This window comes from Nerophis ophidion, linkage group LG20 (genome assembly GCF_033978795.1).
Source record: "Nerophis ophidion isolate RoL-2023_Sa linkage group LG20, RoL_Noph_v1.0, whole genome shotgun sequence".
NCBI classification, from domain to species: Eukaryota; Metazoa; Chordata; class Actinopteri; order Syngnathiformes; family Syngnathidae; genus Nerophis; species Nerophis ophidion.
In genome coordinates this window covers 27,099,336-27,124,122 of record NC_084630.1, presented here as the reverse complement: position 1 = coordinate 27,124,122, position 24,787 = coordinate 27,099,336, and the positions used below count along the sequence as shown (strand labels likewise).

At 40.7% G+C, this 24,787-nt stretch overlaps 1 protein-coding gene across 6 annotated transcripts in view; it reads right to left on the bottom strand.

Moving 5' to 3' along the window:
* Positions 1 to 10,181: 10,181 nt before the first annotated feature.
* The window catches only part of tenm3 (teneurin transmembrane protein 3), a 779,964-nt gene continuing 765,358 nt past the window's right edge, over positions 10,182 to 24,787 (bottom strand). For all 6 annotated transcript variants that reach the window (XM_061880866.1, XM_061880868.1, XM_061880869.1 and 3 more), the window contains 3 exons: positions 24,590 to 24,714; positions 15,790 to 15,920; positions 10,182 to 12,683 (listed from right to left, as the gene is read on the bottom strand). In XM_061880866.1, coding sequence (XP_061736850.1) covers positions 11,928 to 12,683; positions 15,790 to 15,920; positions 24,590 to 24,714 — 1,012 coding nt within the window. In that variant the 3' untranslated portion in view covers positions 10,182 to 11,927. The remainder of the gene's footprint in view (positions 12,684 to 15,789; positions 15,921 to 24,589; positions 24,715 to 24,787) is intronic.

Below are 24,787 nucleotides of genomic sequence, written 5' to 3'. Positions count from 1 at the left end.
ACTTTCCTATGGATCAGAGCGCAGTCAAGAGAACATGGATCCCGACCACATGTCAACCAGCAGGTTTCGGTGAGAAAATTGTGGTTAAAAAGTCAGTTCTTACCGGAGAAAAGCTGAGCGTGTGCAGTCCATAGCTGCCGTCGACTCCCCTGAGACACTCCGCGTCAAGATATCCGTGGAGACACCCTTCCGACTATCAGGTACTGTTTAACTCACTAAAACACTAACAACACAATAGAAAGATAAGGGATTTCCTAAAATTATCCTAGTAAATGTCTCTAAAAACATCAGAATCCGTCCCAATGCAATCGCGTTTTTTTTTTATTTTTAACTTTTTTTTTTCTAGTCCGTCGCTATCAATATCCTCAAACACGAATCTTTCATCCTCACTCAAAATAACGGGGAAATTGTCGTTTTCTCGGTCCGAATAGTACTTTTTGTTGGAGGCTCCCATTAAAAACAATGTGAATATGTGAGGAGCCATCAAACATGTGATGTCATCGTCTGCGACTTCCGGTACAGGCAGGGCATTTCTCTTAGCACCGAAAGTTGCGAACTTTATCGTGAATGTTCTCTACTAAATCCTTTTCAACAAAAATATGGCAATATCTTGAAATGATCAAGTATGACACATAGAATGGACCTGCTATCCCCGTTTAAATAAGAACATCTCATTTCAGTAGGCCTTTAAATAACACGTTCAAGAGGCCTACAGTTTAAGTATTTGTATTTACTAGTCACAATAGACTAGAGACGATTGTAAGAATTGTAATTATTAGCCGTAATAAACTATTGTGACTAATAATTTAGATGTAAACAATAACTGCTCCCATCAGTGGCTACATTTGCATGCTAGCCATTAGCATTGTTAGCTTTCAGTTTTGTTGACATTCTGCCAAGGTGAAAATAGTCAAATAGTAAAACCAACCGCTAGGTGACATCATACGCAAATACGGTGTTAGCTTTCATTGTTATGCTGATGACACCCAACTCTACATGCCCCTAAAGCTGACCAACACGCCGGATTGCAGTCAGCTGGAGGCGTGTCTTAATGAAATTAAACAATGGATGTCCGCTAACTTTTTGCAACTTAACGCCAAAAAAACGGAAATGCTGATTATTGGTCCTGCTAGACACCGAACTCTATTTAATAATACAACTCTAACATTTGACAACCAAACAATTAAACAAGGCGACACGGTAAAGAATCTGGGTATTATCTTCGACCCAACTCTCTCCTTTGAGGCACACATTAAAAGCGTTACTAAAACGGCCTTCTTTCATCTCCGTAATATCGCAAAAATTCGCTCCATTCTGTCCACTAAAGACGCTGAGATCATTATCCATGCGTTTGTTACGTCTCGCCTCGACTACTGTAACGTATTATTTTCGGGTTTCCCCATGTCTAGCATTAATCTCAGTTGGTACAAAATGCGGCTGCTAGACTTTTGACAAGAACAAGAAAGTTTGATCACATTACGCCTGTACTGGCTCACCTGCACTGGCTTCCTGTGCACTTAAGATGTGACTTTAAGGTTTGACTACTTATGTATAAAATACTACACGGTCTAGCTCCATCCTATCTTGCCGATTGTATTGTACCATATGTCCCGGCAAGAAATCTGCGTTCAAAGGACTCCGGCTTATTAGTGATTCCCAAAGCCCAAAAAAAGTCTGCGGGCTATAGAGCATTTTCATTTCGGGCTCCAGTACTCTGGAATGCCCTCCCAGTAACAGTTCGAGATGCCACCACAGTAGAAGCATTTAAGTCTCACCTTAAAACTCATTTGTATACTCTAGCCTTTAAATAGACTCCCTTTTTAGACCAGGTGATCTGCCGTTTCTTTTCTTTTTCTCCTATGTCCCACTCTCCCTTGTGGAGGGGGTCCGGTCCGATCCGGTGGCCATGTACTGCTTGCCTGTGTATCGGCTGGGGACATCTCTGCGCTGCTGATCCGCCTCCGCTTGGGATGGTTTCATGCTGGCTCCGCTGTGAACGGGACTCTCGCTGCTGTTTTGGATCCGCTTTGGACTGGACTCTCGCGACTGTGTTGGATCCATTATGGATTGAACTTTCACAGTATCATGTTAGACCCGCTCAACATCCATTGCTTTCCTCCTCTCCAAGGTTCTCATAGTCATCATTGTCACCGATGTCCCACTGGGTGTGAGTTTTCCTTGCCCTTATGTGGGCCTACCGAGGATGTCGTAGTGGTTTGTGCAGCCCTTTGAGACACTAGTGATTTAGGGCTATATAAGTAAACATTGATTGATTGAGAAAACAAACTCGTTGTACTTAATTATTCATACTGAAGGAACAACGCAGGTGAGTAACCTTAAATTCGGACACATTGTTGTGTAAAATAGTTCAGTTATTTATGCTCATATATTTACTATTAAAATCTTTTCATAATGTCTCTCCTTTCTGCTCCATGCAGGCTTCAACTGTGTCAATACAGCAAAGCATTTAATACACAGTAAGGCCTTCTTGCTGGCCTGAACCATATATATTTATTGTGATGCTATGAGCTAGGTAACTTAAGAACTCCATTACCCAGCATGCCACCGTAGGGAAGAGCATGCTCAGTAGCATCGTTTAAGTTGATTGTACACATGCTGGCAGCTGGATGTCATTGACGAGCACACTGTGGCGTAAACGTTAAGAACTCAGCCAACACGCCTCGTCTGCATCTTTTATGATTAGACAAGACAACACATTTATTTGCAAGGCCATTTTCAAGAAGGATATTTAAAGAGAAACAGCATCTTGTGAGATGATGCCGGACAACCCCGGAAGCTCGAATGGGTTCTACAAATTGTGAGTTCAGTTCTATTTATTTATTTTTTCACGTTTAATATGTTTTTTCCAGTTTTAATTTTGACAGTACCACATACGATATATTTTAATTGCTGCTGCGGGTTCATTGATTTTTAATTGGGCCAGACTAACCTGTTTTGTATGATGGTGTTTTGAGAGGTAATCAATGAAGTCGCACACCACTGAAGGCCTAGGTGGGAAACGCACGGCCCGCCACTGTCTTGATGGACTAGAAAAAAAAAAAAAAGTTTACAAAAAAACAAACACGATTGGGTCCGCGCACTAGAGATGCGCGGTTTGCGGTCTCATCCGCGTAGTCCGCGGGTAAACCGCGGGTCGGGCGGGTGACATGACGAAAAAATAGATTTTAATTAGATTCGGGCGGGTGGTGGTTGAAGCATCCGGAGACATTTGATATACATGGTTCTGGGATCGGTATTCTTTGCCATTCAAAGAGTCATTTAAGACCCTTGTTATAGAGCAAAGAAGTCAATAGGAGACGCTATTATTCTCTTATATCAACCAGATATGAAATATTAATGCATGCTATGGAGCCATTGGCTTTGTCACTTTCTACATCATACACAATCTGCTTGTCAGTCCAGCATCATGTCGTGTGTGGCTTCCGCAGCAACACGCACACGACTGCAAGGCATACTGGGTGACACAGACTACACTAATAGTTGTGATATAAACAATTTTAACACTCTTAGTAATATGCGCCACGCTGTGAAGCCACACCAATTAAGAACGACAAACCCCCCCCCCCCCCCGTGCGTCGGTAGGGTGGGCGGGGTTGGGGACGCGGGGGTGTAAAATATATCCATGAATACAAAGGATTATGGGTATTAGTTGTGTTGCGTTTATGTTGTGTTACTGTGAGGATGTTCTCCCGAAATGTGTTTGTCAATCTTCTATTGTGTGGCTTCATAGCGTGGCGCATATTAGTAAGTGTTAAATTTGTTTATATCACAACCATCAGTGTACTCTGTATCACCCAGTATGCCTTTCAATCTTGAACGTGTGCTTGCAGAAGCTGCACAGAACATGTTGCCAGACCAACATTTGGTTCGTACATGTTGTTGAAGGTCTCTAAGTCAATGGCTTCACAGCACGCCCACATTCTTGTCATCAGGATGAACGTTATTGAATAGTCGCGAGAACGTTAGTGGCTTCAATTGACTACGTTACTCTGTGGAACAGTTTTAAATAGCTCTGTGAGTGGTAAAGGTGGTCCCGATAAAAAGTTGGTTCGGGTGGGAGGCGGGTGGATGACGATTATGATGACGCGGATGCGGATCATTTTCATTGCCTATCCGCGCATCTCTACCGCGCACCCTCAAAAGAAGATTACTGCTCCACTACATGTCATCTCTCACGCTTTTATGTCACACAACCAATGTGCTGGCTCTGCGTACTTGTTCAACAGCCATACAGGTCACACTGTATAAACAACTTTAACACTGTTACAAATATGCGCCACACAGTGAACCCACACCAAACAAGGATGACAAACCCTTTTTGGGAGAATTTCTACACCCTAACACAACTTAATCACAAGAGAAAAAATACCCAGAACACCTTTCAGGGCTACAATATACAACACCTCAACCGACGCAAGTAGGGAGGGTGAGGGCGTGGGGGGTTGGTGGTAGCAGGGGTGTGTATATTGTAGCCCGGAAGAGTTAGGTCTGCATGGGATTCTGGGTAATTGTTCTGGTGTGTTTATGTTGTATTACGCTGAGGATGTTCTTCCGAAATGTGTTTGTCATTCTTGTATGGTGTGGGTTCACAGTGTGGCACATATTTGTAACAGTGTTAAAAGTTTTTTTTTACGGCCACCCTTAGTGTGAAGTGTGTAGCTGTTGATCAAATATATCTTGCAATAACACACGTGCGTCTCACATGGCCAGATGCAACACACAACTGGGCTTGCACGCTGTCAGTTCAGGATGTAGGGGGCACTAAAGGCAGTGCCTTAATGGCACTCCCTGAATATTGTTGATCTGGTAAAAATTGTCAGGGGCTTCGAGAGATTTGATGCCCTGAAATTCAAGGATCTCCAGGGAAAATTGGGGACATTGGCAAGTATGACCTATCAAGTGCTGTTCACATTAAACTCGCGGGCCGCACCAACATTAAATTGTCATATCAAAGCGCGGGCTGCATAACGTCTCGGCGGCCACAATTGGCCCGTGGGCTGCATGTTTGAGACCCCTGATCTAAGCCATACATCTAAGCGTCGGATGCAGTGGTGTAAAGCACGTCGCCACTGGACTGTAGAGCAGTGGAGGTGCCTTCTCTGGAGTGATGAATCAAGCTTTTTCATCTGGCAATCTAAAGGATGAGTCTGTATTTGGAGGTTGCCAGGAGAACGATACTTTGGGACTGCATTGTGCCGAGTGTGAAATTTGGTGAAGGAGGAATTATGGTATGGGGTGGTTTTTCAGGAGTTGGGCTTGGCCCCTTAGTTCCAGTGAGATGATATTTGAATCATCCAGAATACCAGAACATTTTGGACAATACCATGCTCCCAACCTTGTGGGAACAGTTTGGAGTGGGCCCCTTCCTCTTCCAACATGACTGTGCACCAGTGCAACAAAGCAAGGTCCATAAAGACATGGATGACAGAGTCTGGTGGGGATGAACTGGACTGGCCTGCACAGAGTCCTGACCTGAACCCGATAGAACACTTTTGGGATGAATTAGAACGGAGACTGAGAGCCAGGCCTTCCCGACCAACATCAGTGTGTGACCTTACCAATACGCTTTTAGAAGAATGGTAGAAAAGTCCTATAAATACACTCCACAGCCTTGTGGACAGCCTTCAAAAAAGAGTTGATTATATTGAACCCTATGGGTTAGGAATGGGATGGCACTTCAAGTTCATATGTGAGTCAAGGCAGGTGGCCAAATGCTTTTGGCAATATAGCTTATATTTATTGAACAATTTCCAATGAATTATGTTGAAATAGGAGATACGGAGACGTTTTCTGGTGGTGGAAAACTGGATCGATTCTTTGTGGTCTTAAAAAAAAGCATCTGAACGTGTCCGTCTGGGTGTCTGGTGGAGTGCAGGGTTCCTCGCGTGAAGGAAAGCATTAAAATGTAAATTATTGAATGACAAGGCGCTTCATATAAAACTTTACCTCAAACGAATCCCTGTCCACGTCACGCTCTGTTACTGATGGGGGCGGTATAGTTTGGTTGGTATAGCGGCCGTGCCCGCAACTTGAGGGTTCCAGGTTCAATCCCCTCTTCAGCCATCCTAGTCACTGCCGTTGTGTCCTTGGGCAAGACACTTTACCCACCTGCTCCCAATCCCACCCACACTGGTTTAAATGTAAATTAGATATTGGGTTTCACTATGTAAAGCGCTTTGAGTCACTAGAGGAAAGCGCTATATAAATATAATTCACTTCACTTGATTACAATATCAAATAAAATTTTTCGTCCTCACTTCAGGATGCGTCGTTTTGTTGGCGGTCTGATTTACGTGGCTCACCTCCGACAGCGTCTTCTCCCCGTCATCTTTGTTGTAGCGGTGTAGCGTGCAAGGACGGGAGTGGAAGAAGTGTCAAAAGATGGAGCTAACTGTTTTAATGACATTCAGACTTTACTTCAATCAATAACGGAGCAGCATCTCTTCATCCGTGGCTCCGTAGTGCAACAACATGGCCAGAAATGTGTCCCGTGAAAACTCCTTCCGACCGGAACTCTCTAATAACTAAAGTTCCTTGGGTGAATAATATAAAGTCACTAAACTGGTAGTTTTTAGCGCTTTCATAGCGAGTCCACTGACAGATATAAGTAAGAACTTTATACTACTTTATATTAGAAATGGTAACAGTGGAGGATGAATATCCCATAACAAGAAGATAGAGAAAATGAAGAAACTTATCGATTACGGTGTCGGCACGGACTATAATGGCTGACTTGTGCAAATTTTCAGGACTTATGCAGATCCCAAATATACATCAGCAGGTACTAGAAGGTAAGTTGATTTTGCATAATATTGTGAAACAAAATGCCAGATAATGTCTGCTAATAGGTGCCTTATACACACACACCATGATAATACTTTATGTTGAAGCAGAGTACGTTTGCCTACGGTTGCCATAATGCGCCGACAATCCTTCAAGCCGTGCGACTTCATAGTTTACCAAAGTCGTACTAAAACATTTTGACGGGTTTTTGAGCGCTGTGTGTAATGTTCTGTATTCTCAATGGAACATTTAAAGTCTTGCTGGTGTCTTATCTTTTGTGTTACTGCCATCTACTGGTCACACTTATCATTACACCATGTACCACATGAAATAGCTTTGAGGTCGGTAGGCACAATCAGAATTATTTCATACATTAGGCGTACTTGGATTTAAAAAAAAATTGATTTTAAGTGCGCTTTATAGTCTAAGAAATTACGATAATTGCTTTACAAAGCAGAAAGTCGTAGGTTTCGAATTCCGGTCGCGGTAGAAGTTTTGGTATGTTTTTTTTAATTTATGTTTTATTGATTTAAAAATTGTGTAATAAACTAAACTAAACTGCTGCATATAAATTAAAAAAGTCGAGTGCAGCTGGGATATGCTCAAGCACCCCCACAACCGTGAGAGGGACAAGCAGTAGAAAATGGATGGCTGGATGGACTTACAAAATCATAATGATTGTCAAAGATGTTAAGTTAAAGTACCAATGATTGTCACACACACACTAGGTGTGGTGAAATCTGTCCTCCGCATGAAACTCATCACCTTTCATCACCCCCTGGGATGTGAGGGGAGCAGTGGGCAACAGCAGTGGCCGCGCCCCGGAATCATTTTTGTGATTTAACCCCCGTTTCCATCCCTCAATGCTGAATGCCAAGCAGGGAGGTAATGGGTCCCATTTTTATAGTCTTTGGTATGACTCGGCCGGGGTTTGAACTCACAACCTATCCATCTCAGGGCGAACACTCTAACCACTAGGCCACTGAGTAGGTAATTATATAATAATATACACTATTCTGTATATTTACAGGATTGCTTATTGTTTTTATTAGTATGTTTATTTCAGGTCTCATTTTTTTATTTTTATTACTATTTGTGTGATTTATTTTTTATTCCATATTTGTTTCCATATTTGGAGTCTTTAATCTCGTTATATGCATATATAATGACAAAGTCTGTTCTATTCTATGTGATAATTCTACCTCAATGAAAGCTTTTATTTTGTATATGGTGCTGGTTGGGATAGCCATGATTTCAGCTTTTCAAAGCTTCTTTTGGACAGCCAATTTTTGACTTCGGTATTTGTCAAATCCTACTTAGGGCCCTGGTCACAACAGGTGAGGGGACCGAAGAATAATACTCGCCCCCTATTTTAAAAGAAAGTTGCTGCAGTTACATGTAAAACTGTGTTGGTAGGAGGTCTCTACATGGCAGATGTGATTGAGGCCCATGGGGACGCGCTGCTGTCAGACACCAAGGTCCCCGTGCCATCAAACACCTCTGGCCGGCCTGGCTCCTGCACCTGGACCCAGTGGGACTTGTGTGAAATTGAGCACGGCATGCTCCTGGAAGAGGTAATGATCCTTCAGCAGGTTCACAGACAGAATCTCTGTTCCGACTCCCTTATTTAGTCAAGTTTGATGTCTTCTTGGTGCTGAGAGCTGGAACTGAGAACAACATTTTGGGGTCGAAAAAGTCACAGCTATGATCTATTTGTTCACTTTACTGAAAGACTGAATTCCTTTCATAAAATACCTTTTTTAATTAAAAAAAAAAAAGGAAATGTTCACTAATAAGTGTTAGGGCATTTCTATGTGACGTTACTGACACCTAGTGACCAGTCAGTATACTCTACCACAGACCTGGGCAAATTAGGGCTTTTCAATCTGGCCCGCCGGACATTCCCAAATAAATTTTTTAGATCTTTAAAGGGGAACATTATCACAATTTCAAAAGGGTTAAAAACAATAAAAAACAGTTCCCAGTGGCTTGTTTTATTTTTCGAAGTTTTTTTCAAAATTTTACACCTCCCGCAATATCCCTAAAAAAAGCTTTAAAGTTCTTGATTTTCGCAATTTGCGATGCGACCGTCCATTTCCCTGTGACGTCATACAGTGCTGCCAATACAAACAACATGGTGGTTACCACAACAAGATATAGCGACATTAGCTCGGATTCAGACTCGGATTTCAGCAGCTTAAGTGATTCAAAAGATTACGCATGTATTGAAACAGATGGTTGGTGTATGGAGGCAGATAGCGAAAACGAAATTGAAGAAGAAATTGAAGCTATTGAGCGAATAGCTATTGACGCTATTTGGCCATAGCATGGGTGTACCTAATGAAGTGGCCCATAGCATGGCTGCCTTATTAGCATCGCCGGTAAAATGTGCGGACCAAACGATCAGGACTTTCGCATCTTGTGACACTGGAGCAACTTAAATCCGTCGATTGGTAAGTGTTTGTTTCGCATTAAATGTGGGTATATAGTTTCAAATGTACATACAGCTAGCGTAAATAGCATGTTAGCATCGATTAGCGTAGCATGTTAGCATCGATTAGCTGGCAGTCACGCTGCGACCAAACATGTCTGATTAGCACATAAGTCAACAACATCAACAAAACTCACCTTTGTGATTTCGTTGACTTAATCGTTGCAAATGCATCTGCAGGTTATCCATACATATCTGTGCCATGTCTGTCTTACCATCGCCGGTCAAATGTGAAGACACTCTGGCACATTCAGTGGGGGTCTGGTGGCAGATTTCTTGCCAGTGGTGCAACTTGAATTCCTCCCTGTTAGTGTTGTTACACCCTCCGACGAGGCATGATGTCTCCAAGGTTCCAAAAAGTAGTCAAAAAAATGGAAAATAACAGAGCTGAGACCCGGTGTTTGTAATATGCAAATGAAAATGGCGGGTGTATTACCTTGGTGATGTCACGTTCTGACGTCATCGCTACAAGACCGATAAACAGAAAGGCGTTTAATTCGCCAAAATTCCCCCATTTAGAGTTCGGAAATCGGTTAAAAAAATACATGGTCTTTTTTCTGCAACATCAAGGTATATATTGACGTTTGCATAGGTTTGGTGATAATGTTCCCCTTTAAGATGGAAAGTGTATCTGCCTCATGTTTTCTAATGACCGTAAGTCTTCAACAATACAAAGTATTTCAATGGTTGAAATCTGCACTTTTGTATGATGTACTATAGTTACAATGGCAATCTAATTAGTTACTATGGTAATCTACGTCACATTAGCTCAGACGAAGCCCCAAGCAGTGTGGGTGGGGAGCGTTTCCACAGTGTTTCCAGAGCGAGCCTGAAATGTTGGTGTCCGAAAATTGCGGTAAATTGAACTAAAACTTAAAAACCAGGAGACATTTAAATGAATTTATTGTTTACTGTAGAAACACTAGCAGTCTAGTATTGTTGTACAGATACGTGGAATTTGTCAACCTTTGAAATAAAGACGATAAAACCCATAACACACCATCAATTGATCTTGTTTCTGGAAAAAAAAAATAGTGGCTTATGATTTTACAGTAACACTCTCTGATAAGTTTCTTTAAAAAAACAACAAAAAAAACATTCCGATTGCATTCCCTTCTTGGAAACATACACACATGTCAAACTCTCTAAGAGTACAAAGACTCACAGTCGATTCTTCATTGATTATTGTTACTCACTAAAGTCACTGATGGCGTTGCTCTCCTCTTAAAGAGAAACGAAAAATGCAGAGAGAAGCAACGACTGTTTTTTACCCACAGCGCCCCCCCCGCATACCCTCCCCCCAGAAAAGCCAAGACAACATGTTTCTATTGCAAGCAATACTACCAACTTTGACCGATTAAAAGCACACGTTCTATGCATCATGAGACGGGGTCCCACTTGGCAGAATTGGTGGTGGGACCACAGGAGTCCACGAACGCCATGGCGCTATGCTACCTTCTTACATGGAGATGTTGATGAGGAGCGAATAGAAAATGCATCAACAACAAAACTAAAATACAAAGACTGCTTTAGTTTCTTTGAAAGGACGTATGGCCGTACTGTTGTCTCTGTTGCCATGTTGGTTGATCAGTACCCCATGACAAGAACGTCCGCTCAAATAAACCATACCTTAGGAACGCAGAGGACAATTCGAACGTTGATTATTTAAATGGAAATGTGGAAAACAAGCGATCATTTCATGAAACAAAAAAAATGTGACAAACTGAGCACCGTTTTGAAAGCTAACACTTAGCCTATCCAACGGTACGTTCGTCCACCGACTTGGTTTACTCTTATCCAGTGGTAAAATATGTACATTTTCACATCTACAGTCACCGTCAAAGTCTCCTCTTTTCTTTCAACATCGTCCATGTAGAACTTGCACATGCACAGAATAATCGTATTTGTATCGGATATGTCTTTCCTTGCAAAACGGTCGAAGAGGTGAAGCTCCATAGTCCATTCCAGTAGTGGTGGATGTGATTCGAGTAGTAATAGTGGTATCTGTAATAGCACGTAAACACTTTTTTCCTTCGTTTTTATATCCCCCCTTTTTTTCCCAAAGCAAACGCAACACAATGTTTTCATATAAAACAAAAATATTCAAACAGAATTCCCTACGAACCATTGTTCTTTTTTTTTGTGCTTGTCTCTCTCGAGAGTCCCACAACAGTTCCCTCGGACGGCTTAAGCCATGAAAAGAAAAGGCCGTGAAACTTTTAATGTCCGGAGAAAAAAACGCCGTCGAACAACGCAGACAACTTCCGTCTGCGATCCTCGGACGCGTTTTTTTGTTCGCCAGGCGGGACAGTTCAGAACCGCCGGAAATGCTCTGCGACTCATGGGGTCTGCCGAAATGCTAGATTTACGTCCGGCTTGTGTGGCAGCTGGACAGCATGACATACCGCACAGGACTCAGGGGAAAAGTGGAGTATGCATGCTGATTAAAGGCAGGTAGAAAGATTGTAAGAAAGAGAGAAAGAGAAGGCATCGGTCAACTTATGTTTTTGTGGATTTCTCGTATTTGTTCTCCTGATTGTTTCCTCCGTGGTTCGAAAATACATTTGTTTTGACTCTGAAAACAGTTCAGTCATCAACGTCCATTTGGCGCCTACGACCTCTCCTGATGCCGTTACCTCTTGCCGATCTCGCTCTGCCGTAAGAACTGAAGGTTGTTGGCGCTGTCGGCCAGCTGCGGGTACTGTTCGATGGACAGGACGTAGTAACCGTCGTACCCCGCGACCTTGCCGCTACTCAGCAGCTGCCTTTTCTCCCCCTCAGTCCACAGCCGCACGCCCTCCTCGCCGTCTCTCACCCGCTGCTGCTCGCGGGTCCAGGCGCTCGCCAGCGCCCTCTGCCTGGCGTGCTCCAGGACCCGCGCCTTCTCCTCGTCCAGCGTGGTGCCGTAGCGCACGTGGAGCGCCAACGTGCCGTACTGCAGCTCCACGTCGGCGAAGCGCCGCGTCCGGCCGTTCATCACCGTCGTCGACTGCGACACGGTGACGTTGACGCCGTTTTCCAGCGATTTCCGCCCCGAGGTCAGACGCAGCGCGCTGAGATCGTTCTCGGGCAGACTGGTCTTGATGAAGTAGTGCGTGTCTCGCCCTTCCACGGTGAAGTGCAGGTCCTCCAGGTAGAAGGCGTTGTTCAAAACCGCCGCCACTTTGATGCAGTCCTCGTTGGCGATGTTGAGAGCGTTGGTCACCACGCGGCCTTCGATCACGGCGAGCATCACCCCTTTCCCGATGAGAGACTTGATGGTGGCGAACCACAGCCAAGGTTTGGCGTGGTCCGAGTGCCGGCGGCTCAGCTGGATTTCAGGCATTCGCTCGAAGGACAGGAAGGCCCGACACTGACGAGTCACTTCCTGCTGCACACCTGAGATAGACTGATGAAGATAAGACAGGAGATTAGAGCCTGGCTACGTCCGACACACCAAACACTTTGGAAACTAACACAGGACTACTACGTCAGACTCTGGCAAGGTACTCTCAATCTTCTTCATGCAGACCGCTCTTTTGATTCAAAATGACTGCATAAGGTGTGCAAGAGGGTATTACAAGTGTAACCATACTTGGCACATGGTACTTGGCACATGGTACATGGCACAGGGTACTTGGCACATGGAACATGGCACAATGGCACACTGGCACATGGTACTTATTATATGGTAGATGGCACATGATAGATGGCACATGGTACATGGCATAGGGTACTTGGAACATGGCACATGGAACATGGCACACTGGCACATGGTACTTATTATATGGTAGATGGCACATGATAGATGGCACATGGTACATGGCATAGGTTACTTGGAACATGGCACATGGAACATGGCACACTGGCACATGGTACTTATTATATGGTAGATGGCACATTATAGATGGCACATGGTACTTGGCACATGGTACATGGTACTTGGCACATGGGACTTAGTACATGGTACTTGGCACATGGTACTTGGCACACGGGACATGGCACAGGGTACTTATCTTATGGTAGATGGCACATGGTACTTGGCACATGGCACATGGTACTTATTATATGGTAGATGGCACATGGCACATGGTACTTATTATATGGTAGATGGCACATGGGACATGGCACATTGTACTTATCATATGGGACATGGCACATTGTACTTATCATATGGGACATGGCACATTGTACTTATCATATGGTAGATGGCACATGATAGATGGCACATGGTACATGGCACATGGTAATTAGCACATGGTAGATGGCACATGGTACTTGGTACATGGTAGGTGACACATGGTAGATGGCACATGGTACTTGGCACATGGTAGATGACACATGGTAATTGGCTCATGGTAGATGGCACATGGTACTTGGCACATAGTACATAATACTTGGCTCATGGCACGTATCATATGGTACATGACACATGGTACTTGGCACCTGGCACAGGGTGCTTGGCACATGGTACATAGGACATGGTACTTGGCACATGGTACTTGGCACAAAGTACTTGGCACATGGTACATAGGACATGGTACTTGGCACATGGTACTTGGCACAAAGTACTTGGCACATGGTACATGGTACTTGACACATGGTACTTGGCACATGGGACAAGGCACATGGTACTTATAATATGGTAGATGGCACATGGTACTTGGCACTTGGCACATGGTACCGGGCACATGGTACATGGTACTTGGCACATGGTAAAAATGGTACACAGCACATGGCACATTTTATACGGCACTTTGCATGTGGTACTTGGCACATTGTATATGGCACATGATACTTAGCTATTATATATGAGACATTGTACTTGGCCCATGGTAACAATGGTACACAGCACATTGTACATAGTACTTGGCACATTGTATAAATACAATGGTACATGGGACATTGTATATGGCACAGTGTATATGGTACATGGTACTCTGCACATGGCACATTGTATATGGCACATGGTACTTGGCACGGTAAGTTATGTAAAGTCAGTATTATCTTATATTAACTTTTTTTTTTCCATTTGATATTTTAATTTATTGGACAATTTGTTAGGTTTGCAGTTCTTTGTTGATTGAATAAAAATAAATAACAACTGAGCAATTAGTTTTACTACACTTGGTACATTTAAAAAAAAAAAATCGCAAAAATTTCAACCTGGTTTTGTAAGGCGTTTTGGTCTAGCCAAATATAACGCGCTAAAAATGTCCGTTTGCTCCAGTATCCCAAACAAACAATTTTTAAACAGAGTACGACCGTGGGGCCAAAAAAAGTTGTGATTCGCAGCACCTTGATAAAGAAAGTGTAGAAAATAAATAAATTGGTAACAAAGTACAAATATTCCGTCATTGTTTTCCTTCCCCATCAATAGGATTGTTCACTAAAGGTGAGCATTTATCCATTCTATTCATCGTTTTTATGTATTTAGCACTGAGTGAAAAACTAATCATTCATTATAAAATGTGTTTTATATGGATTTACACCGTTTCTTAGGGGAATAATACATTTTGGAAAGGATTACAGTACCTTCCAAGGGCACAAATAAACCTTCTCCGCCTTTTAGGTAACCATCCGCGGTCACGGTGAAAGAGCGTGTGCGCTCAAAATAAACTGCGTGATTAATCTGCGTGTAGACTGTAAATGATTAATGATCATATATGGTGAATAATCACATAAATTATAAGATTAACTTTGACAGCCCTTATTAATTACACAATATTGTATTCACTTTGGATCGCTCCGTTTTTGCTAATTGTCTTCTTTCAACAACAACTCCGAAAGTGAGCGAGAGGAAGGCGAAGCCAAAACACAGACGACCGCTTAATGTTGCATCAGGAAGAATGATCGCTTTCACGGGAGGAATTTTGATTGGCTTTCCTCACAATTTCTTCTCTCTTTATTCTCACTGCACATCAAATTCAATCGTCTCTTCATTTCTTGAAAGGCATTTAGGTCTCAATTAATCCGTATTTTCTAAAACTTCTCTACCGTGTGTGTGTGTGTGTGTGTGTGTGTGTTAAACAGTCAACTGCTTTGAGTTATAGTTTCCAATACAATTTGTTAAAATTCAATCAATTTTGCAATGAAAAAAAAAACATTCCTTAATATGTTTTTCAGTCCCATCTGCTCATTAAATAACAATTTGTTATGACCATGGTCTTACAGTAGGGACAGGATTCTTATGGCCCCGTTCCTGGGTGGATCTCCCGAGAGAGGAAGAATGCAATCTGCTGGAAATGATGGAAAGCACCACTCTACATAGCTGTGTGTGTGACAATCATTGGTATTTTAACTTTAATTTGAACTGACGCTGCGGTCAAAGCTGGTAGTGCCACGAAACACATTTCAAGATATTTACCGATCTACTGTCAAATGGTGGGTAAAGTGGATAGTGCACCCCATCAATTTGTCACGTTTATATGTGTCAGGTAAACTGCGAGAAATGGGGCCGTTTTAATTCTCCTGACCTACTGTAAGTTGTGGTAAGGAAACATGAAGTCACTCACAGGCAGGTCGTCCCACAGCTGACTTTTCGTCATCTCCAGCGACGGCTGTGTCAAGTCAAATTTGGGAATTGGGAATCCTGGGATGGCGTTGTGCAGATGGAATCCAAATGTCACCAACCAGATGTTCACGTCTCAAGACACAGAGCAGAAGTACATTGAAATACTTTACAGCGAGAGTACCAAGATGACGACACCATACAAAACACAGATAATACAGTAGTAATACAGTCATAATACAGTCATAATACAGTTAGAATACAGTAACAATACGGTAGTCATGCAGGAGCAATACAGTAGGAATAGAGTAAGAATACAGTAGTAATAGTCGTAATGCAGTAGTAATACAGTTGTAATGCAGTCATAATACAGTAGTAATACAATTGTAATGCAGTAGTAATACAGTAGTAATATAGTCATAATACAGTAGCAATACAGTAGCAATACAGCCGTAATACAGTATCAATACAGTAATATAGTCATAATACAGTAGTAATCCAGTCATAATACAGCAGTAACATAGTAGCAATACAGTAGAAATACAGTAGCAATACTGTAGTAATGGTCGTAATACAGTAGCAATAAAGTAGTAATAGAGTTGAAATGCAGTAGCAATACAGTAAAAATAGTCATGATGCAGTCGTAGAACAGTAGTACTACAGTCGCAATAAGGTAGTAATAGAGTTGTAATGCAGTAGAAATGCAGAAGTAATGCAGTAGCAATACAGTAATAATACAGTCATTTTGCAGTCGTTATACAGTAGCAATACAGCCGTAATAGACTATCAATACAGTAATAATATAGTCGTAATACAGTAGTAATACAGTCATAATACAGCAGTAATATAGTAGAAATACAGTAGAAATACAGTAGTAATAGTTGTAAAACAGTTGCAATAAAGTAGTAATAGAGTTGAAATGCAGTAGGAATACAGTAGTAAAACAGTCGTAATACAGCATCAACACAGTAGTAATATAGTCATAATACAGTAGTAATACAGTCGTAATGCAGTAGTAATACAGCAGTAATATAGTCTTAATACAGTAGTAATAGTCGTAATACAGTAGTAATAGAGTAGTATTACAGTAGTAATATGGTCGTTATACAGTAGCAATACAGCCGTAATACACTATCAATACAGTAATAATATAGACGTAATACAGTAGTAATACAGTCATAATACAGCAGTAATATGGTAGCAAAACAGTAGAAATACAGTAGTAATAGTTGTAAAACAGTAGCAATAAAGTAGTAATAGAGTTGAAATGCAGTAGCAATGCAGTAGTAAAACAGTCGTAATACAGCATCAACACAGTAGTAATATAGTCATAATACAGTAGTAATACAGTTGTGATGCAGTAGCAATGCAGTAGTAATACAGTAGTAATAGTTGTAATACAGTAGTAGTAGCGTTGTGATGCAGTAGCAATACAGTAGTAATAGTTGTAATACAGTAGTAATAGAGTTGTAATGCAGTAGCAATGAAGAAGTAACAGTCGTAATACAGTAGCATTACAGTAGTAATGCAGTCATAATACAGTATCAATACAGTAGCAATACAGTAGTAATGCAGTAGCAATACAGTAGTAATAGTCGTAATACTGTAGCAATAAAGTAGTAATACAGTTGTAATGCAGTAGTAATACAATAGTAATACAGTAGTAATACAGTCGCAATACAGTTATAATAAAGTAGTAATACAGTCGTAATACAGTACTACTACAGTTGTAATACATTAGTAATCCAGTCGTAATACAATAGCAATACAGTCATAATGTAATACAGTAGTAATACAGCAGTATTAGTCGTAATACAGTAGTAATACAGTTGTAATACAGGAGCAATACAGTTGTAATACAGTAGTAATAGTCATAATATAGTAGTAATAGAGTTGTAATGCAGTAGCAATGCAGAAGTAACAGTTGTAATACAGTCGCATTACAGTAGTAATACAGTCATAATACAGTATCAATACAGTAGTAATACAGTCGTAATGCAGTAGTAATACAGAAGTAATATAGTAGCAATACAGTAGTAATAGTCATAATACAGTAGCAATAAAGTAGTAATACAGTTGTAATGCAGTAGTTATACAATTGTAATACAGTGTTAATAGTCATAATACAGTAGTAATACAGTCGCAATACAGTTGTAATAAAGTAGTAATACAGTTGTTATAGAGTACTACTACAGTTTTAATACATTAGTAATCCAGCCGTAATACAATACCAATACAGTCATAATGTAATACAGTAGTAATACAGTAGTATTAGTCGTAATACAGTAGTAATACAGTTGTAATATAGTTGTAATATGGTTGTAATACAGTAGACATACAGTAGTAATACAGTCGTAATGCAGTAGACATACAGTAGTAATACAGTATACATACAGTCGTAATACAGGAGCAATACAGTTGTAATACAGTAGTAATACCGTAGAAATCCAGTCGTAATACAATAGCAATACAGAATACTTTTGTAAACTCACTCCATTATTGAATGCTTTATAGAGTCTACAATTAAGAGACTGTGCATGTTTTGCAATGTGGGAGGAAGCTTGAGTACCCAGAGAACACCCAGTCCAGCATGTGGAGGTAAAGTCCACAGAAAGGATGGAGATTTCCATTGAATGCGAGTCTGACATGCTAACTGTATATTTGATGGGTGGAATAAGTATTTGATCCCTGTGCTGTGACTTAGTACTTAGGGAAAGGGGGAAAAAACCCTTGTTGTGAAGCAGAGGTCAGATGTTTCTTGTAGTTGGTCCTCAATGCAGACTGTTTGCACCTCCATGTTTGATAGTAGGCATTTTGTTGATGGATCATATTCCTCATTTCTCTACCTCCGAACACTAAGTCCACTTGGTGTCAACAAGCTCAATGCTGGTGTCATGTGACCACATCACATCTCCCACATCCCCCGATTCACGTTAATTATCACACTTTCCTCATTCTTCTTCTCCTAACCAAGTTTCTTGTTGATGGTTTTTCAGTCCAGTCCAGTCTTGTGTAGGTCTACAATGGTCCTTTAACAACTGGCGGTAGGGAGCTTTGAATAGATTAGACTTTTCTTCTTTCTTTTTCTTTTGTGTATTTTTTTTTATTTTATTGACTTCATTTAACTTTTTTTTATTTTTCTGAAAAATGTATGTATTGCTTTATACCATACATGTTGCCAATGCCTGCGATGAGGTGGCGACTTGTCCAGGGTGTACGCCGCCTTCCGCCCGATTGTAGCTAAGATAGCCACTAGCCCCCCCCCCTCCCCAAAGGGAATAAGCGGTAGAAAATGGATGGATGGATGTTGCCAATGCAATTTTAAAATATCCTCCACTGCAAGAACTTACTTTTTGTTACTTCTCTTTCCATTATATTTATCATACAGTATTAATACATGCTTCATGTATTAATTTCACATCCCACTGGGCTGTGAGTTTTTCCTTGCCCTTATGTGAGATCTGAACCGAGGATGTCGTTGTGGCTCGTACAGCCCTTTGAGACACTTGTGATTTAGGGCTATATAATTAAACATTGATTGATTGATGCTCTATATTTTTTTCTTTAATGACAATAATCACACAGCCCTGTGTTATGTTTAGCTATTGATTTCATTAAAGTACTAGGATAAATGTATGTCCTGCCGTCATTCTAGGAACTTTTCACCTTCAACTTGCACTACCTCCCCTTATTACTCCTACACTCTTCTGGACTTTGTAGTATTTTCTACCTTTTGTTTCTTTGTTCCAAGTCTGTAGCCAATTTTTATTGAGTTCTATCTCAACTATACTTCTGCTCTACGTACATTTTTATTGCTGCTTTAGTTGTTGCTTGCTTTGCATATAAAGCTGATAATTCATTACCCAAATGCAGTTCACCACAATTCCACACTCTTATTTATTCTGAAGTCTGAACTACTTCATATATTAAATCATGTCTTGTTTGTGATCATATCTTATTTATGCTGAATAATGCACAGCTGGAGTCCGTGCATACAACTGCCTTACTTGGATTACTTCCTGCAAACCAACTAACTGCCATGTCAATCACTAATAATTCCCCTCTATAAAAACGACAGACTGTCACTATTTGTGGTATAACAGGAATTGTGACTATGTTATTAACCCTAATATTATCAATTTTAACGTGTTTGCATATATCTTCCATTATCCATCCAAAACTATTAAATGTATTTTATTTCTTTAAAAATTCATCAGCACGTGTTGAGTTGGATGTCCTTGCCTGCACCCTTTTAAAATTTGCCCAATAAACTGGTGACAGATTCTTCTGATTTTCACTCATTTGACCTTGTAACGTTGCCACTGGGCTTGTGGCTCCACAACATAACCGAATGCCTATGATTGGATTCTATCACATTTTTAAAGTATTATTTTTGAAGTAGATTGATACATTACACAGCCATAATTAGGAGTGTATATTGTTATCATTATATATATATATCATGTATAATATAACCTGCGAAACAGGCTTTTTGGGATGAAATAGCCTTTTTCCTGACCTAACGTATATACACTGTGTGTATATATATATATTATATATATTGTGTGTGTGTGTGTATATATCCATCCATTCATTTTCTACCGCTTATTCCCTTTCGGGGTCGCGGGGGGTGTTGGCGCCTATTTCAGCTACAATCGGGCGGAAGGCGGGGTACACCCTGGACAAGTCGCCACCTCATCGCAGGGCCAACACAGATAGACAGACAACATTCACACTCACATTCACACACTAGAGCCAATTTAGTGTTGCCAATCAACCTATCCCCAGGTGCATGTCTTTGGAGGTGGGAGGAAGCCGGAGTACCCGGAGGGAACCCACGCATTCACGGGAAGGACATGCAAACTCCACACAGAAAGATCCCGAGCCTGGATTTGAACCCAGGACTGCAGGACCTTCGTATTGTGAGGCAGACGCACTAACCCCTCTTCCACCGTGAAGCCTATTTTCTAACATCATGTGGTTTATATATATATAGGGCCAATTTAGTGTTGCCAAACATTTGGCCTGTAATTATATATATATATATATATATGTATGTATATACACACACACACACACACTCAGTGGCCTAGTGGTTAGAGTGTCCGCCCTGAGATCGGTAATATACGGTATATATATATATGTATATATATATATATATATATATATATATACTGTATATATATATATATACAGTATATAAATATATGTATACATATATACTGTGTATGTGTATATATGTATACATACATACTGTGTGTGTGTGTGTGTGTGTATATATATATATATATATACACATACATATATATACTGTATATATAGTCAAGGTTACTGTTGTTTATCCGTTATACAGTGCTCAATACTGGAGTAGAGCGGAATATACGTTAGGTCAGGAAAAAACACATAGGCCCTACCCAGAGGGTACCCTATATATATATATATATATATATATATATATATATATATATATATATATATATATATATATATATATACATATACATATATATGTGTATGTAACAACCACAGACACTTCAATAAAATCCCCTGACGAGCAGAGAAATCTGCGAAACAGGCTTTTGAGGATGATATAGCCTCCGTGCTTTTTACTGACTTAACGTGTATATATTTTATATATATATATATATATATATATATATATATATATATATATATGTATGGGCTTCACGGTGGTAGAGGAGTTAGTGCGTCTGCCTCACAATACGAAGGTCCTGCTGTCCTGAGTTCAATATATATATATATATATATATATATATATATATATATATATATATATATATATATATAGGTCCTGCAGTCCTGGGTTCAATCCCAGGCTCGGGATCTTTCTGTGTGGAGTTTGCATGTTCTCCCCGTGAATGCGTGGGTTCCCTCCGGGTACTCCGGCTTCCTCCCACTTCCAAAGACATGCACCTGGGGATAGGTAGATTGGCAACACTAAATTGGCCCTAGTGTGTGAATGTGAGTGTGAATGTTGTCTGTCTGTCTGTGTTAGCCCTGCGATGAGATAGTGACTTGTCCAGGGTGTACCCCGCCTTCTGCCCGATTGTAGCAGCGCCCCCTGCGACCCCAACAGGGAATAAGCAGTAGAAAATGGATGGATATATATATATATATATATATATATATATATATATATACATATATATATATATATATATATATATATATATATATATATATATATATATATATATATATATTGCTTTTACTGCTAATCAGCCCTGAAACTTTGCCCTCGTAAAATTCAACACCTTTTTTCCTGCAGTTTTACTAGTATAACTTGACTATTTCATTTGTTTATTAATCCATACTCCTAAATACTTCAAAGCGTCTACCTCTTCTTTAGTTTCTCCATAAAACATATTTCAAATATTGCTTTTTGTGAAGTTTATTACTTGAGTTTCTACTTAAGACTGTTTCTGTGCAAGATGTCTTCAATCCACATTGCGAGTTAAGGTTTAGACTACTTTCTTAAAGGGACAGGACTGTTTCATGCACACATGACTGGTCTGTGGTGACCAGCACTCAATCACACACAAATTAATTCATAACTTTATTTTATCTTTTATTTCATTACATTTCTCACACTTTTTCTCTTTGTGTAACAATAAACGCACCATTAACACCCTGTAATATAAAAATATGTATTTTCTCTTAATTTACCGGGGGTTTGGAGTGGTGCATCCAGTCTCACCTGCAGCTGCTTTCCAATCAGAAGTGTACTTAGCCAGAGAGTCTGTGGCATGAAGACACCGGATTGTTCCTCTTCACGTTTTTCGTACTGAAAGTGCTGTCTTCCTTCCTCGTATTTTTTTCACTCACGGTTTTGTTGTTGTGATCTCATATGGCAGCTTTTCCTTTGTTTGCTATTTTCCTGTGTTTTGTATACATGCATTTTCTTAGCACTCCTATTTTCTTCTTCTTACTGTTTAAATTCCTTGCTTTGCTGCAACCTTACTTTATGTTCTGCTTCCTGCCGCCACACGTTTTCCATTTGTTAGTCTAGCCTGTTTAATTTCACCTGTTGCTCCTTGTCGGTGCTGGATCATTGTACTTCAGTGCTCATTGGCTGCCTGCTGTGTACTCCCATGCTGCACTCTATTTCTCTTGCAATACCTGTTTCCCTATATATCTTGCTGCAATTTGCCTTCCTTGCGCTGCATCCTGGGCTCCAGACCAGAGAACATAGCATTTGTATTACCATTCGTCCTTTTCATACCATTCATAGTCCATCCTCTTTTTCCTCATCCTCCAGTTAGCTCCATTGCTTCTCCAGCCCATTTGGTGTGTACAGTGGGGCAAAAAGTATTTAGTCACCCACCGATAGTGCAAGTTCTCCCACTTAAAATGATGACAGAGGTCTGTAATTTTCATCACAGGTACACTTCAACTGTGAGAGACAGAATGTGAAAAAAAAAATCCAGGAATTCACATTGTAGGAATTTTAAAGAATTAATTTGTAAATTATAGTGGAAAATAAGTATTTGGTCAACCATTCAAAGCTCTCACTGATGGAAGGAGGTTTTGGCTCAAAATCTCACGATACATGGCCCCATTCATTCTTTCCTTAACACGGATCAATCGTCCTTTCCCCTTAGCAGAAAAACAGCCCCAAAGCATGAGGTTTCCACCCCCATGCTTCACAGTAGGTATGGTGTTCTTGGGATGTAACTCAGTATTCTTCTTCCTCCAAACACGACGAGTTGAGTTTATACCAAAAAGTTCTATTTTGGTTTCATCTGACCACATGCCATTCTCTCAATCCTCTGCTGTATCATCCATGTTTTCTCTGGCAAACTTCAGATGAGCCTGGACATGCACTGGCTTAAGCAGGGGGACACGTCTGGCACGGCAGGATTTGATTTCCTGTCGGCGTAGTCTGTTACTGATGGTAATCTTTGTTACTTTGGTCCCAGCTCTCTGCAGGTCATTCACCAGGTCCCCCCGTGTGGTTCTGGGATTTTTGCTCACCGTTTTCATGATCATTTTAACCCCACGGGATGAGATCTTGCGTGGAGCCCCAGGTCGAGGGAGATTTTTAGTGGTCTTGTATGTCTTCCATTTTCTGATAATTGCTCCCACAGTTGATTTTTTTTCCCACCAAGCTGCTTGCCTATTGTAGATTCAGTCTTCCCAGTCTGGTGCAGGTCTGCAATTCTTTTCCTGCTGTCCTTCGACAGCTCTTTGGTCTTGGCCATAGTGGAGTTTGGAGTCTGACTGTTTGAGGCTGTGGACAGGTGTCTTTTATACAGTTAACGAGTTCAAAAAAGTGCCATTAATACAGGTAACGAGTGGAGGACAGAAGGGCTTCTTAAAGAACAAGTTACAGATCTGTGAGAGCCAGAGATCTTCCTTGTTTGAAGTGACCGAGTACTTATTTTCCACCATAATTTACAAATAAATTCTTTAAAATTCCTACAATGTGAATTCCTGGATTTTTTTTCACATTCTGTCTCTCACAGTTGAAGTGTACCTATGATGAAAATTACAGACCTCTGTCATCATTTTAAGTGGGAGAACTTGCACAATCCGTGGCTGACTAAATACTTTTTTGCCCCACTGTATATATTTTCAAAGTACCTTTTTGTTTTTCCTTGCAACTTTTGTATTTAGTTGTCCTGTAAAAAAATTATAACATTTTTGCGTTCATAGGCTATTGCGCTCTTTTTGACCAAACCATTAAATACATACAATGTATTGCAAACTCCGTGTCTGCGCCCGCGGTCCAATCCTAAGCCCAAACATTACAATTTAACAGTACAGCAAGTTTTTCGTGTTACCTGTCACATATTCTTTGACTTGATGGATTTTGCTGATGGGGTTGTTGCCCCTGAACATGTAGAGGTTGAAGGGCTGAGGGTCTTTTCCAACCCTCGTCCACATGCTGATGTCAGGAGTCGTCCATCTTGGTGACAAACACGTCAGGGTTAGATGAAATGCTGACAAAGTGGTTATGTAAAACAGAATCACAGCGCTCA